General features: G+C 40.4%; 1 protein-coding gene across 5 annotated transcripts in view; it reads right to left on the bottom strand.

Annotated features, from left to right (window-relative positions):
• Positions 1-14,387, bottom strand: part of NOX4 (NADPH oxidase 4) — a 115,565-nt gene extending 101,178 nt beyond the window's left edge. For 2 of the 5 annotated variants that reach the window (XM_035329156.1, XM_035329148.1), the window contains exons 1-2: positions 13,994-14,383; positions 13,296-13,391 (exon numbers count right to left, since the gene is read on the bottom strand). In XM_035329156.1, coding sequence (XP_035185047.1) covers positions 13,296-13,391; positions 13,994-14,057 — 160 coding nt within the window. In that variant the 5' untranslated portion in view covers positions 14,058-14,383. Of the gene's footprint in view, positions 1-13,295; positions 13,392-13,550; positions 13,743-13,993 lie in introns of those variants that run through there. The other 3 variants (XM_035329167.1, XM_035329143.1, XM_035329174.1) reach the window with 3 other exon arrangements.
• Between the last annotated feature and the right edge of the window lie 3,310 nt (positions 14,388-17,697).

Here is a 17,697-nt window from a genome sequence, read left to right as displayed (position 1 = left end):
AAGGATTACTAAAACCAGACCCTAAAAGGAAGACAGAGGTGTGTGGCTATCATCTCTGTAAAGAAATGCAGGAGGTTTTGTCCCCTGGTTTTCAGTGTTTGAGTTTTGATGCAGTGTCGTGAGAGCTCTATAGCAGCTACCTACCATTCACAACTGTTTTTTCCTAGCTGCATAAAAGGAGAATAAAACAGAGACAGATAATTTCATCATTAGCTTAATTCATAAAGAATTGAAACTGATACAAGATTCGAGTTCAGCTGAACTGCACCAGCCCAAATGTAACAGCAATAGTGTCAGCAACTGACAGCTTTCTTTTGAAAGAGCCGATACCCTCATCAGTGCTTACAACCACATGCAACAAAGCATATCTGAGACAACAGAAATGTCCACTGAGAAATCACTCAAAAGCTTTAACAGATATCATTAAAGTAGGAACGAGGGATAAATGCTATAAAGAACCTAGAGAGCCATACAAGAGAAGTGTAATGATTTTCTGGTTAGCAAGCCAGAAGAGCACGTAAAAAAATATTGATTTGTTTAAACTGAAATGGTAATATTATTTCAAGGACCGTTAGGTATCATCACTGAGCTCCTTATCCATTCACACTATTCAGTGGGATATTTGGACCCAAAGAAAACAGGTTCTCTTACCTACTCACTATCTGGGAAAATTATTGAAAATCTAATTTCACTAATGCTTTTACTGGTATATTTGGAATGTACCTAATTAGAACAAAAACACTTGTCAAATAAATGAACAAAGCATGCATTAGTGTCATAACCCTGCATTTTTTCAGCTTATTATAGTCCCTCATTCATTTATGAATTTTAAAGAAGTTAGCAAGATGCCATTGTTCCCCCAGCTATTAGGCTGAATTACCATTTTATTAGCTTTTATAAAAGATGCTTTTAGAACGTCAACAGATTTCTAGAATGGTACATCTTATGATGTTCTCTAAAACACAACTTTTTCAATTCCTGAAGAAATTAATAAGAAAACAGCATAATTCCATAAGATAACTCAAATCCTGAAAAGGTGTTTTGAACATAAACACATCATATAATTAGTAGTTATTAAAAGTTTATCAATTTTCCATTATGGAACTTCATGTCAAAAAGAGGGCATCTATTATTTCTCAGTTAAAAAAATAAATATTGACTGCATTTGCATCTTTCTTATCAAGAAGAAAAAAATCAGAATTTTTTTTTAATTTACTTGGAAATATCTTTTTTTTTTTTAACATAATTATTAGCAAAGCCTTTTTGTTTGAAAATTCCTAGTGCTTATTACACACTTTTTTTTTTACAGACTTCTCTATGTGTTACAGAAATGGATAAAATACAAACTAGTAAAATAAAGAAAAGTAACAGGAATCTACCACGTCTAGCAAGATCACTAGCACAAGGTCATGACAGGAGCTTCTCAGTATCATAAAATTAAAAAACACCACATCATGAAGGATTATGTTGTATAGAAATTGTTGGTTATTCCACAGGAAGGGAAAGCACCTTTGTGCCTGCTCTCACAATTAGTAACCCATGTACCCTGTCTTCTCTGCAGTACCTCTGGGCACAGGATCACTAGGTAAACATAAGGCAAAAGATGTTCAGCCTAACCAAAGGATCAAGCTTCCCACCTAAAATCCCTTTCCTCTTCTGGCTGCTCTATGTTATTTAGTTAGACCTGACTGCTACAGACTGTCTCACCAGACACTACCAGCTTCCACAGAACAAGGTAGTCATAAGGGCACCTTCTCTTAAAGCTGGTCATGAGGAATAGAAGCGATCACCCTAGAAAACGTGTTCTACCTTGCCGTCTGCCACATAGAGTCATCTCTTGCAAATATCCAGTGAGAAAATACTACAGAAATTACACTGAGATGTTTATAACAGCGGCATCTCCAACCTACTGAGTTAAAGAAAATAAGACTAGAATGGACCATGTCATCTAGTCGATTCCTACACTCTGCCCTTCCTCTACTATTTCTTCCAATTTATAGTCTTTTTTTTTTTTTCCTTTGCATAAAACCTCCCTTGCTGTCTGTGTTCTACCCTCCAGAAGCAACTCTTCAAATATCTGAGGGCTTCTAATTGACTCTTGGGTTTTCTTTCCTAGAATCACAGAATGGTTTTGGTTGGAAGGGATCTCAAAGATCAACCAGCTCCAACCCCCTGCCATGGGCAGGGACACCTCCTGCCAGAGTAGGTTGCTCAAAGCCCCATCCAGCCTGGCCTTGAACACTTTCAGGGATGGGGCATCCACAGCTTCTCCGGGTAGCCTGTTGCAATGTTTTACCACCCTCTGAGTGAAGAATTTCCTCCTAACCTCTAATCTAAATCTCCCCTCTTTTCACTGAAATCCCCCTTGTCCTGACAATATCTGACTGAGCAAAGAGTCGCTCTCCCAAAGTCCCCTTTAAGTACTGAAAGGCCACAATGAGGTCCTCCCAGAGCTTTCTCTCTCCAAGCTGAACATCCCTAGCTTTCTCATCCTGTCTTCCTAGGAGAGGTGCTCCAGCCCTCTGATCATCTTCGTGGCCCTCCTCTGGACCCTCTCTAACAGACCCACATCCTTCTTGTACTGGGGGCCCCAGACCTGGACATAGCACTCCAAGTGGGGCCTCACATGGGCAGAGAAGAGGGGGACAATCACCTCCCTTGACCTACTGGCCTCTTCTCATTTGAGGCAGCCAGCCTTCTCGGCTGCAAGCGTGCACTGCTACAGGCTGAACAATCTTGTTCCCAGCTACTCTTCCCCCCTACACCATGTTCTTTAGACATGAAGATCATCATCTTTCCTCCTCTGGACTCCCCATTCTGGTCCAGAGCCCAACTGAGCACCAGCTACAGTGACCACAACCTCAGCAACTGAGATGTTACTGAATACTGAATCTCACTTTCCACTTCAAAGTATGGTTTTAAAAACTGGTGTGAACAACCACAATAAGTATTTCTGTATCTTTGCCAACATTAGCTTAAAGTGACTTTTAGAACATCAATAAATATTTTTGGACTATTAGAGAAAATAGCAGTACCCTTGAAATCATTAAAATTAATAACAAGTAAAATGTCTCTATAACATGCCACTTGCATACACAAAACTATCTCTACTTTCATTAATTATTTCCCTCTAAAGGGAAATGAAAAATGAGCTATACACCTCATAAAAGCAATAAATTCAAAGCATGGTCATTAGAAGCATATAAGCAGCTTTATTAAAGCTTGCTGATGTGCTGCAGAATTTCAGTGATTAAATGAGCATGGTTTGAAAAACAAGAATATAGAACATTTATACAAAACTCAGAAGTAAACTTAACAATTCTTGTAGCTCTTGATAAATGTCCAAAAGCCAAAAAAAAAAGTGATACTCTAAAGTAAAGCAATTAGAAATTGATTGTAATTTCTATTATACGACCTAGTCACTACTATTTCATATGGTCATGTATTATATGATCCAGTCACTATAGTGGGGTTCTGCAAGGCTCCAATTAACGGCCATTTCTTTTTAGTATTTTCATAAACCTGATTTAGTGGGAGGTGTCCCTGCCCATGCAGGGGGGTTAGAACTAGATGATCTTAATGTCCCTTCCAACCAAAACTATTCTGTGATTCTATGATTCTGTGAAATAACTTGGACACAGGACTTGAAAGTATACTTGTAAGCTTGCAGATCACACTAAACTGGGAAGAGCTGTTAATTCTGTTGAGGGTGGAGAGGCCTTGCAGAGAGATCTAGACAAATTATAGTGCTGGGCAATCACCAACTGTGTGAAGTTTAACAAGAGCAAGCGCTGGATTCTGCACCAGGGAAGGGGTAAGCCTGGATGTATGGACAGTCTGGGAGGCTGGAGAGGAAGGGATGTGAGAGTTTTGGTTGCAAGAAAGTTGAACATGAGCCAGTATTATGCGCTGGCAGCCAAAAAAGGCCAGCCATGGGGTGTATCAGGAACAGCATTACTAGATAGTTGAGGGAGGGATTTTCCTGCTCTGCTCTGCACTGGTGCGGCCTCACCTTGAGGTAATGTATGCAATTTTGGGTGCCACAGTATAAAAAGGACATAAATCTACTAGAGTGTCCAAAGGAGGGCTAGAAAGATGCTGATGGTCTAGAGGGGAAGATGTATGAGGAGCAGCTGAGGTCCCTTGTTTTTTTCAGCCCAGAGCAGAGAAGACTGAGAGGAAGCCTCATGGCAGCCTGCAACTCCCTCACAAGGGGAACAGAGGGGCAGGCGCTGAGCTCTGCTCTCTGGGGACAGCATGGGAAAGGCATGGAGCTGGGACGGGGAGGGTCAGGCTGGGTGTTAGGAAAAGGTTCTTCACCCAGAGGGTGGTTGGGCTCTGGGACAGGCTTCCCATGGCAGTGGTCATGTCATGGACCTTGATGGTCTTCAAGAAGTATTTGGATAATGCTCTCAGACGTAAGGTCTGATTTTTGAATGGTGCTGTGTATAGCCAGGAGTTGGACTCCATGATTACTGTGGGTCTCTTCCCACTCAGGATATTCTATTATTCTAGGACCTAAATGATACATCATGAGCTTCTGAAAAAAATATGTTGTCTTCAAGTTTAAATATAAACCAGGCAAGGTATCACTTATCGAAGAGTTCCCTTATCACGTACAACTATTATATTTGGAAAACTTCAACTGAATAGTCTAATTTGGAATATTCCAAAGTAAAGTTACTTTTAAACCACATATTATTAAATGAATAAAATAACTTCTTGCAAGAAATAAGGAAAATGACACACAATTTAACTCGTACAAAAATGCTGAAGCGGCTGTAAGTAGAAAAAGATAAAGAAAAAACTTGGTTCCAGATTTTCAAGTCCTTCCACAAGCAAAGAGAGTACAGCATGGAATGTGGCTAGAGAACTTCTTAAAACTAAGTTTTCTGAGAAGATAGGGTCTTTTTTTTTTTTTTTTTTTTTTTTTTTAAATCTAGCCTGGCTTGTCCGTCATTACTTTTGCATTACTTGTCATTATAAATTGTTTTTGAAGAAAAAGATATTGTTTCAAGTTACTCGAGTCACACTTTGATTTCACTGGTAACATAAAACTCTTATTTTGTGTGAACAACTCACGACATGCATCTTGTAAGTATACAGACAGACACTGGAAAGAGCAGCAAAGGGAGAGGGAATATTACTCACCCTCCACTGAAATACAATATGCTGTAGTGAGGCTGTCAAAGACAACACCCTACTAACCTTCTTTTGTGTTTTTCCATGCCACTATTTAACAAGTAGCACATATTCATTCATAACGCCATTCTTATGGAACAATACCCTAATATTAATTCTAATGAAATGCTATCAACATACACAGAACGGAGGAAAAAGAAAAAAGAAAAAAAGCAGGAAATGAATTTTCCCAGTAATGCAGTGCGCTTCTGGGAAAGTGTGATTGAAATAGATTCATGAATGTCCAATTTTATTTCTTCAGAGTAAAGCTTAAATGAACCAATGTTTGCTGAAGCGAGCTCATGAACAATTTGAAAACAATGGTAAAGAAATAGTTAGCAATTCTTCAATCACGATTCATGCAAGACACAGAAGAATAACAGAGCACTAAGTTTACTCTTAACATATATCCAAAGGCTTAAAAAAAACCCATGAAACTAATTCTTTCCAAATGGTTTCCAAGTGGTCTCTTTCTTGATTTCCTTTGCATTGCCTGGGTGGCACAGAAACAAATTAACACAACGCATTGCTGAATTGTTAATCAACAATAGAATAAAAGAAGATATTTTGCTCCCAGGCAACTCACTGCTTTTAGAAGGGAATGTATAGCCTCATTAACTAGCTCAAAAGTAAGAGAAATATAATCCTCTCTTCTCCCTAATATTATCATTGTGTCAAGGAAAAAAGAAGTGTTATTTCACATTAGTAGTATATGAAATTGCTTTAGGATCAAAAAGATAAATAAAACACATTCCCAAGAACTCTGATGGACACTCTCCATCTAATTTCACTGATACCAAATCTAAGCAGTTGACAACGTCCTTCTGTACTCTGCATACCCACTACAAGATATGCTGTTATCCCATTTCATGGAGGGGTGAAGAAGCCTAACAAAACTAAAGGATTAATCAAATTCACAGAGGAAACCTGCAGCACCCTTAGTACAGAACTGGACTCTCTATAAATGTGAAGCTGGTACCCCAAAAACCCCAAGATTTATTCTCCAGACAAGTATAAAGCAATCACAGACTTTTCCTTCTATATAGCAGCAGAAAAGGGCTCCAGACATATATAGTGCATGTACTCCAGATATCACTGCACGCTAACACAACATGCTAAGTGGAACAGAGAAGCAAAGTCAATTCTCATCGCATGTTCTGAGTGTTGCCAGTAGCAAAGTTATGAAAATGTGCTTCTCCATAGCTACACAAAAACTTTGAGTATTTGGTTGAGGGCTAAAATAATTTACTTCATACCTCAGAATTGCCCCAGTTTGTTTGCTATAAAAACAGTGAACACAAGCTGCAACTGCTGTGCAGAAAAATCCAATATTCAATATGTGGTTGCAAAATGCATTGGAGAGGAGAATTCAGGAAGAGTTCAGCAAATATTACCCTATCTCACCTTTTGAGACTACCTTGTGAGGAAAAAGAAAAAAAAAAAAAAAAAAGGCAGACTATCGCAAATCCTTCCATACCTAAAAGTGACATTTCTCTCATTCTCATGCCTTCACTGTTTACATGCAACAATCCTAACCAAGTCGTGATGGAGAAGAGACATCATACCTGATACTATCTCTCTCTTTCTTTCTCTAGGTCCTTCTTTGAACTTCCTCAATCTTCTATGAGTTGAACTTATGATCCCTGTGAGTCCTTTCCAACTTGAGATATTCTATGATTCTAGGATTCAGAACAACTTCAATGGCTGTGGAAAGACCCATAAGCAGCATACTATTCTAAAGACAGATTCTGAAGACTACCTCTCCAAATCAATACCAGAGCTTATTTTCATTTTCAAAACTGTGCTGTACAATGTGCATCCCTTTCACCTGACGTCCTTTTCTTCACAGAGTATTCTTTGTTTTAAAAAGCAGAGCACAGATGATCTAAAATAATCTAAGATGAAGGACATATCACAGATAATCTAAGATGAAGGACATACCTAAATTGTACAGGATAGCAATATTACCCGTGGGCATACCAAATCTAGCTGTAGATTTAGAAAAAAAATAAAATAAAGGAAGAAAAAAAAAAACAGCTGAATGTAAGGAAAACATAAGGGTAGTAGAAATCTACTGGAACATATGAAAACTTCTAAAAAAGTTTGACTTGGTCTTCTTCATGAAGATGGAAGGTTTCAAGGCAGGATTATGTTAAATCATACCCTGCTGTACTGCAATCCTTTAAATTACTTTAAGTAGTGTAACGTGTAGCAGCTCTTTAAAGAAAACTCAATTCTGTATGTAAACTCAAGTTTCAAGTTCAGTCTTTTCTCGTGTATTTATGAATCAGAACTTGGATCTGACTTTATAGAAAGGGAGAAATATCAGGAGCTGATGGCAACAGTATTTTTATTTCTTTTATGAAATACAATTTATTTTCCCTGTACTAATGATAATCAGTATTATCACCATTCACTTCAACCTCACCTATCAGGTATTCCTTAATGACTTGCCTTCCCTTTCTGTTCACATATTCAGGTCATGTTCTCATTTCATATACAGTCCCTTTGTGTTAGATGTACTCCACATTCTGCTTAAATCAGTCACGCAATCTGACAGAAGTAACTGTCTTAAACTGGAATTTAGTATTAGCTTCCAACTTCTTTGATAATCTCCAAAAATAGTAAATTCACTTAGACTTCAGACCAAATGTTCATATTTATTAATCAGTTAATTTAATCTGTTATAATCATGACCCCAGGAAATACAATTAAAAAAAAAAAAACTTCTGTCAGTGTTGCTGAATTACAGGTTTCTTTTTGTGCCAAGCAGAATGACAGACACAAGGCCTGGAAGAGATTTCAAGTTATCTTCCAGATCGAGTGTTTGACTCACCCTTCTGCAGCAATATCAAAGTGTGACAGCATTTTATGTGTTAGCAACAACAGCTTGAAGGGTTGATCGTGCGAGATGCAGCAAGATCTCAACTACTGAAGGTCAGTCGTGAAATCAGGGGATTAAGGATACTTGAGCCCCCCCAGCAGGGCCATAACACACTGCAACACAGGGCCATAGCAGTAAATTGCTTATTGCCGTATCTGAATCACAGTCACACAGAAGTGATCCTACACCTGCTACTAAGGCTCCCTTTACGCTGAATGATTTCCCCCTACCATAACACAGTGGATAATATGGTCTGTAAAAACAGTCTTCTAGAATGTAATGAAGCTATTTTAAAACCTGCCACTGTTGGCCTACTACAGGAAACCTACATTCAACCAAAGAAACATTTTGGCCATAATTACACTCTGTTCTACGGAGTATTACACCACGATCATCCTGGAAGTAGGAGCAGTGATGTCAACAGGACATGGTATTTTTAACATATACAGCGGTTAAAATGTCAGCACTCGTTTAAGAAGTACCTCTGGTATACTCCCACTATTAAAAGTTTCACAAGAAGTTCTTCAAAGGTGGAAGTTCTTTCATAAATGGTAGCAATTTAGATGTCCTTCACAGGACAACTGTCACTTGACCTTAAAAAAACAACAACACAATGACAACAAAAAAGAAGTAAATACAAGAACTATATGCAAAATATATATATATATATATATATATATATATATATATATATATATATATATAAACACATTGGTTTATAACTGAAACTAATCTTGGCAATAATGCTGATCTGTGGAATGTCCAGGAAGGACAGAGGGATGAAAGAAAAATGTTTTAACAAACAATCATGAATGAGGCAAAGAGAACGTAAGAAAAGATCTGTTTATAGATCGACTATCAAGAGAAGGTCTTGTGAATTAATGGCCTCAGTCTTCACAAGGAAATCCTGTTTATATACATACTTATATAGCTTCCATAGTAACCTAACTCTATTAGTAAACATTCTTGCTACATGTAGCACCTTGAAGAATAAATCCCAAATAGACTAGTTACAAGACAATTAAATAGCAGAAACACACTAATAAAATAATATAAATGGTCAAGATACATAGTTCTCTTCAACGTTTACATGTGTGGGGGAAACACACTGCATGGCCAGTGCATAAGGATCAGCAGAATTTGGCAAAATTACCAAAATCTTTACTGTCATAATAAATTAGCAGAGATGAATTTCCATTTGAATACATCCAGAATGTATTCCAGGTAGTAAATAAAGATGACATAAATGTAATGCACAGTACAGCCAGAAGAGTAAGAAGGCAGCAACTGTATAGATAAAGTGAGAAAGCACTTTGCTTTTCAGTCCCATTTTCAGTTATTCAGTCCTTTCCCAATAAGACCCTTTCTGAGAATACATTTTCTCCACTTCGGTGTGCAACCCAAAAGCTTATCTCATGTATTAATGTCCATTTAACTACATTAGAGTTACTTGATCAGGGACTAGTGAGTGAAAAGGGAAAGAAAGACCTTTTATGCTATGACAAAATGAGTCCAGTGCTGAAGTCAAGCACCAAGAAAAAGATATTTTGTTTAACACTGTTAAAAGCAAGGCTTGAGTTCTACACTAAGGCCAATACTGAACACGGGGCTAAATTTGTTGGTCAGATGTTGAGAAAAAAAAAAAAAAAAAAAAAAAAGCCAAGATTATGTGAAGGGATAAATCTGGAAGTCTGCAAGGAAATAAATTAAATCATCTGGACAATTTACCTGACTGTGCAAACAAAGCATCCAACTATGAAAACTCTGGACTCAGGTTATCTATGAATTTTCCTTTCTGTAATTCACATCTACTATGTCTTGTTGTATCTGTCATAAACACAGGGATGAGAATATTCCTTTCCACCTTGCCATACTCCTAAGTAATCAGAGCCTGTTGTGTTCCTATCCATCCTCCTCTTCTTTAGGCTACTTAAGCCAAAAGTTTACACTTCCTAAATTATGAAAATTTGAGTTTCTTTTATCTGTATCATGTTCCTGAACCAGCAGCAACAAACATATTCATTAAGTAAAACTATGATCTGCAGTGCTACAAGTAATTAAGTATCAGAAAAGACAGTTCATCAGGGCAGAAGTACTGGGAAGGGTTTTACATCTACCAGGTTCTTGTTCAACTTACTCTGCAAGAATCATATAATTGCAGAATTATTCAGGTTGGATGGGGCCTTGGGAAGTCTCTTTTTCAACCTCTGGCTTCAAGTACGTTCAACACCAAACTCAGACTAAGTTTGCCCAGCACTTTTGCCCAGTCAATTTTGCAGCATAAAGGGACATGCTTTAGTGATGGGGACTCAGTAGGTAAGATTGATGGTCGGACCTGATGATCCTGAAGGTCTTTTCCATCCTAAATAATTCCATGATCCTTTGAAAACCTCCAGGGATGGAGATTCCACAGCAAAGAGTTCATGGCCTCCTCAGCAAGACTCAAACTGAGCAAAGCAGTGATGTCTGACAACATATATTTACCCACTAAATTTTGTGGTGTAGAATGATGTGCTTTTCCTAACCACATCACTGTCTCTGACTTATTTATTCTCTTTGCGCTCCCTGGACACCACTGTGCTATTATTGCGTTTTTGCATATGTAGAATTAAGCATCAGAAAGATTCACAGATATATCTGAGTTCAGATAATAATAATTTTAAAATTGTTAAAATAATTGTAAAATAATTTTAAAACCTCATTCTAAGTATCTTGTTTAAGGTCGCAGAGGATACAATTGACATGTTACAAAACTGAGCTTCCCTTTGTAGAATGCTGATGGAAAGCAAACCATTTCAGTGACTACTGAGGAAAGAATAACTTCATTCTTCTTCACATAAGAATGAAAAGAAAAGACATGAAAACATATCAGAGTTGAATATATTCTGGATATTCAGTCCAAGATTTCATTTTATATCTCAATCTGATTTCCTACATCAATTCTTGTCCTCTATCCTGTTACTTGCTAAACAATAAAGTAAGTAGTTGTAAATCTTTTAGTGCTGCAAGTGAGCAAATGTTAAGAAGATTTTACGTTAACGCCACATATAAAGAAAAAAAAAATCTTTAATAGACCCCTCTGAGAAAAGAGAGACTTTTTTTAATTTAAAAAAAAAATAAAAAAAAAATTCCTTTCTGCCATTAGTTGTTGCCTGGTTGGAAAAAGGAACTAATTTTCAGGAAAGTATCTGTAAAACAAGTTCATCGTGTTAAGACAAAAACAAACAAAAACACAATGACTCTTGAATTAAAATTGAAGAATTTTCATCTAGATGTCAGAAATTTTAAACATTAAGAAATAGCTCACAAAGACACTGCAAGCCACTCACCAATGTATGGAACAGAACTCAGGCTGGTTACGGAGACAGACCAGGAAATGGCCAGTGGCTATGCAAACCAATGCAGAGGTGCAAAAATCCACATGAATTTTTAAAAGCAGCTGTAGTATGGCTGTGCTTACTTTCTGTTTCCTGAAGAGGCTAAAATTGTTTTGCAAGGCTTGGAAAAATTGAGCCCAATCTGTATGATTTATGCACACATATAAACATATTAAAAAGAAAGGAGAAGCCTAACTTTGGCATCCAAAAGTTGTACTTAGACAAACTGTAAGTAACAAAGTTTTGAGAATGTTTTAGTCTTTAATGCTTTCAAAGTTTTTAAATTACTTTTGGAGCTTTGACTAAAAGTATCTTTTAGACTTCACTTTTCTCCTTATTTTAAAAAATGTCTAAATTTCCACAGTTAAAGTTGTTGTGTTAGACTAACTCAAACACATGCCTTTCAGGTCCTCAACTCCTAACCAAGACAAAGAATTTGTTGCTTGAATCATCTCACAGGTTCTGAATACCCAGATACAACTGCATTATGCTACTTTGTGTGTTTTTCATTTTGAAGCGGAAGAAAACCAAGAAAAGGCCAGACGATGAGCTGGTACAAGGCAGACGAGTCTTCTGATTTGAAAGGAACTTTGATGATTGATATCAGCTGACAATCTGGCCCAACATGTTGACCCAAGAACATTCACTTTATAAACAACAGACTTGCTCTGCCAGGAACAAAATCTCTTCTCAAATGGATGCAGCGGGTTGCAAAGCCATTGGACATTATCATAAAATTAAATGTGATTTCATGTATTTTCCCATGAAACATCATAATCATGAAGTACAAGCATTTTAATTCCTGTGTTTTTGCACTTCCTTTGCTAAGATTCACTTATTGGAACACAACTGAGTCAGACAGAAGGAGAAAAAAAAAAAAAAAAAGAGGGAGATGGAGACAAGTACAATCTAGTCAACTCACTTTCAAGCAAGTTTCACAAAAACTTATGTAAATGGTTAGCTATGGCAATGCTACCCATCTTATGAAAAAATATACCCTGGATCTACCAAAGATAAAACCTGGAAGTTCTACAGAAGGTTAGGATGTGCATCATCTGTGCTTCAGCCCCATGTCAACTTGCCCATTTAAATCCATTCCCAAGCATGGCATGGTGTCACAAAGCATCACCTTATTCCTTCATTTGTACTTGGATTCTAAAATTCTGAGCAACCTTATAGAATTTTTCATAGAATTGTTATCACTTAATCTGTCCCTTGGATCAGAAGTCATTTCAAGCTACTGTGACCATGTAATTGGATATGGGACAGACCCCTACCTCACTTCCCAAAGTTATCTTTTTGGGTTGTTCTGGTAGTTGTGGATGTTACCCTTGCCAGATCAAAATAGCCAAGTCTTCAGTAAACCATTCAGATTCCAAGACTGTTTTCAGAAAATAAAAATAAAATTATATATAATGATAAAGATTTACACAGAACATAGAATCCAGGAGGATGACAACTTGAGATTGAAAAGAACTAAAACTTATCATGAGTTTCCTCAGCAAATTAAGATTAAAAGGCGCACAAGCCCACAAGCCTGGCTAATGTTTTGATGACAAAAGTTGAGCTCCGGTCTGCAGAGCACGTTTGTGTCCTGTGAGACCGCCTGCAGCTGGGGACGTGGGAAGGGAGGAAAGGAGGGGAAAGTCCCACACTTCAGTGACTCTTTTTCAACACTGACAACTTTCTGCTCCTAAATAACTGTCAGCAGCCTCCCAGTAATTTCCTACCTGATCTTTCCCCACTTTGGCAGGCAGTTTGTGTCATCCTTGATTAGCAAATGCATTCTGTCCCCTTTCCCTTCTCCCAGCATCCCAACTTCCATAGCAAAGAAGAACGGCCAGGTCACTCACCCCTAACATCTGATGCAAATAATAGTACTGGAGCCCTCGATAATACAGCAGGAAGGTTTTCCAGAAGAGCCACACGTTGAGAGAGAGCCAGAAAAACTAAAACAGAAACACGAGATTGTCAGTGGAAGTTATAAATACAAACTTTCCAGTTTTAATTTCATTCCTAAGTCATATGCATGTAGTTTCATAGGGAGTTTTAAGTAAAATGGGAGAACAAAATTCGAGCGTTTAACAGAAATATTCTACAAGCAGCACCCTAGAAGCGATAGGTGGGAAGTTTCCCTGCCCCTAGAAGCCACAGAGGTGCAGCTCGGTGAGTGAGCACCAGCCACCGCCGGCACAGCCCCTGCAGCACCACTACCCCCTGCCTCCAGCCGGCCACCGCCGTTCGGGACCCTGGGAACACAAACCGGCAACAAAGCGACACAAAGGCAGGAAGAGTGCCACCGCACACCCCCAGACCCCCCTTCTCCTCCACATTCTCCCCCCGAAGGCGGCCAGCAGCGGCATTGTCCCAAATACAAACGTCCCCACGTGTGCAGCCCAGCGGCAGCCGCCCGCCTCCCACCGCCATCCCCCAAAGCACCCCGGCACCGGGACGGCTCCAGGCACTCCCCCTTTCTCCTCGGCTCACCCCTTTTTCACCCCTTTTTTCCTCGTGTCACCCCTTCTCCCCCAGAGGCGCCCGGCAGCCCTACCAAAAAGAGGTGCTTGCTCCCCTCGTTGGCCAGCCAGCTCCTCCAGGACACCGCCATGGTGCATAAAGGTGGGGGCGTGCAGGGGATCTGCCCACCACAAAAAGCACCGGCAGGACCCGGGAAGGAGGTTAGGGGGTGCGACGGGAGGGTGAGCCCTCCTTTTCAGCCGGGCTCAGCCGGTCCTCCCCTCTCCCCACCCCTCACCACCCGCCCTGTCTTCCGGCCGCCGGGGCGTGCGCTGCGATCCTACACGGCCCTTACACAGCCCTTACACGTCCCCTGCACAGCCCCGCCGCCCCTTTGTCCGCGGTCAGCCCCTGGTCCCTCAAAGGAGGTCGGCGGTGGTCGCCCCCCTGAGAGGGTTCAAGGGGAAAACAAAGAGGCCGCCCGAGGAGCCGCTCTTAGGGCCGCCCGTGAGGCCTTTGGGCAGCTCCTGCTGGTGTCATTTCGATCCTGCTCCCTCAGGTGGCCGGAGAAGAGGCGAGATCCAGGTCCCAGCACCGAGCCCCCTCAGCTTGCCTCGTCCCGGCTGTGTGGTGCACAGAAGGGCTTGGATCCAGAGGAACCCTAAAAACACCATTCAGTTCCACCCCCCTGCCATGTGCAGGGACACCTCCCACCACACCAGGGTGCCCAAAGCCCCATCCAGCTTGGCCCCCAGGGATGGGGCACAATCCCACCCCAGCCCCAAGAATAGGTGCCTAGGTTCTCAGTCATCCACCTTGCTACTCGTGTGCTTTCTGTGGTGGTCATCATGTTTTGGTTTGGCTAAGGTTTCTTTGAATGGAGGTCACACTGGATACTGATTTTAAGATGAAAGTTTTGAAAAAGTGTTGCTGCCAGCAGCTTTCAAACACAATGCCACTCATGAGCCACCAGGGGAGCTTCCACTCAGCAGCAGGCATTGTGGTGCACAGGGCTGCTCCTTGAGATAGCGGCAGTGACAGCTGACAGCAGAGCAAGCCTGTTTCACCAGGAGATGCCAAGTCCAAGGAGCAGCCCACAGAAGTCTCATGCAGTCCAGCTTGAGCTGGGCCTCTTCCTCTAACAACTAGGAAAGTTGCCATGTTGTCTGTTCCTTATGATCCAGATAACAAGGGTCCAGATAAAACTGGAAGGAAGCAAAGCACCATCCTTTTCCAGTTCCTATAAAGACGGAGAGAGTGCCTGACCTATGTGTGCCCCTAAGGAGTATGAGTAGGATGTGGTTCCTGTGAAAATCAGCTGGGGGTATTTTGGCTGTAACAGAAAGTGGTATGAATTCTGCAGCTGCAGAAAATGAGGTTTTGGAAAAGCAGGACAGAGGAGGACAGCTATTTTGCATCATCAAATGACCCTAAAAGGAAAGTTGGTGAAAGAGAAAATACGTATCTGGAAATTTAAAATTCACCAGAACCATAGTTTGATGCCAAAGCAGCACTAACTGCAAATGAAATACCATAGTTTATGTATCTTGTTTGCTATTTCCACTCACTTCCTCATTTCTGTTGGAACATAAAGACAAATGGAAGCTGCTTACAGAGAACCAGATGATGAAATTTCCCTAGACAAGCATGTCAAAGCCAGAATGACAGAAAATAAAACTTGTAGGATATGTCATGCCTAATAACATGGGGCCTTGGCTAAAGCTCAAGCCTGAGCAAGCACAAACAAAACCAAAATAATTTCCCTATGCCATATGCTATACTTCAAAATACCCTTAGAAATGTCTCTGGAAAATCAGCTCATGCAGGATTTGACTGCCCACTCACATGAAGCTGATGACTCACTCCAGCAACTGTACTTCACTGCCCACTTACAAGCACCACACCGCACGTGGAGTACATGACTCATGCTCCTGGCGGCTTTGGATCCTACAGCATTTCTAGGTACACAGCAAGGAATGTGCTTTTGTAGAAAATGTCTTCCTCTCTTTCTCCTTAGGAACAGCCAAGGTTTTTGATCTGGTGTCCCAAGAACAGGCTGGCAGAGAGCAGGGCTGACCTTAGGACAACTTTGTTCTTCTTCCACAGAAAAGGCTGTTTGCAAGTGGCTTTCACAGGCCTTCACAGGTGTTGCTGGAAGTTTCTGTCTTCTTTCTCTGTTTTAAACAACCCCACAGATATCTGAGCATGTGTTCTAAACTTCTTGGAAGGAGTACTCAGAAAGGGCTGTAGATGCTACTTATAACTTGAATAACTGCAAAAGTTATATGACTCTTAAACATCATTTGAGCACCAGCTCATCTTTTCTTGTCCTCCTGAACATTCATTCTCCAGTTAGAACAATTTTTTGCTTTGTCCTACCAGCTGGACACACCTCTGTCAAAGCAGACAGTCCCTCTTAAGGACTGAGCACCTACTTTTCTTGTGAGGTTGTTTCTCCTGCATCAGCAGTCACCCTGACTGCACACTCGCCTTCAAGTCAACATCCCATTAACATCTGCAACACTCAAATCTACTCTCTCAGAGCTTATCCAGGTACTTTACACTGGTTCACTGATGTGTTGTAGTATTTACAGATGTGTTGTATTAGAGATGTGTTGTATATTAGGGATATGGCTCAAAAGGCTTTTGGTGCCTAAATTTTCCTCAGGTACCTGAGAGTGATCCAGAATCTAATCACCTAAACTTCCAGGTGTGTCCATCTTTCAGCATATCATGATCATCCTGCAAACTCCTGCAGTGACTGCCCATGTTGTGAGGACAAAGCTGCATCCATCAAGTCTGTGGAGAGATTTGAAGACAACACCGGCTCTGTTGCAATCTAGATTTAGGCAGGCAAGCCCCTGAATTCTGCCTGCATCCCAGAGGGGACTGATCCACTCTGCCTGGTATTTATTCTTAATACTTGGCTCACGGGAAGAGAGGGAAATGTTTTACTGGTTAGACTGCAGAGCACAGGAAAAGTGGTTTCAGCATAACAGCTGAAGCACTTGCCCAGCAGTGGGAGAGCTGGAGCACAAAGACCTGAAGCCATGGCACTCCCATCCCAGGGAGGTTTCCTAACCGCTGCACTTCACCAGGGTCAAGGAAGGGAGCAACCTCCTAGTGAGCCACTGTGCAGCCAGGGAAGCATGGGGAGGAGCAGAAGGTAAATCAGAAAGGGAGGCTGGCCAAGTGGTAACAGCACGCATCTAAGGAAGGAAGATGATCATTGAGGAAGAGATTTGGGACACTGGTTCTGATTTATTTTCCACTGGAAGACAAAATACTGAGCAAATTAAAATTGTGCAGGAGAAAACTGAAATCACATAAGAAGACAGAAATGGACAGGTTTCCCCATAAAAAAAAAAAAAAAAAAAAAAAAAAAAAAAAAACTTGTATTTTGTAGAACTTTCTAATTAAACTTAGGCTACATGCTATTTATGTTTATCAGTTTTCTGTTTCTCTAACGTGTAGGCACAACAAAAGTGTAAAATAGCAATCAAAATGCATGTCACTATTAAGGTCTGAGTAATATCCTGTGCAACGGCATGTGTTTTTTATGGCATTACATGTTGTGTCATTTCTTTCCTTTTTTGAAACTGGATCTTTACATTTGCTGCATACCACAAGATCGACTTTCTCTTATGTTCCCTGACTGACTCGGAGGCCTCCCTAGGGTGAAATGCTTCTCCAGGTTTGGGTGAGAGCCAAGTTTATTAATTTCATTGAAGCTACAGTGATTCACGGCGTTGCATTATTTACAGCTGCTACCGTGTCTAGGAGCGTTAGGTATGGCCC

The sequence above is a fragment of the Oxyura jamaicensis genome, chromosome 1, assembly GCF_011077185.1.
Source record: "Oxyura jamaicensis isolate SHBP4307 breed ruddy duck chromosome 1, BPBGC_Ojam_1.0, whole genome shotgun sequence".
Classification (NCBI taxonomy): Eukaryota; Metazoa; Chordata; class Aves; order Anseriformes; family Anatidae; genus Oxyura; species Oxyura jamaicensis.
This window is presented reverse-complemented; position numbering and strand designations above follow the sequence as displayed.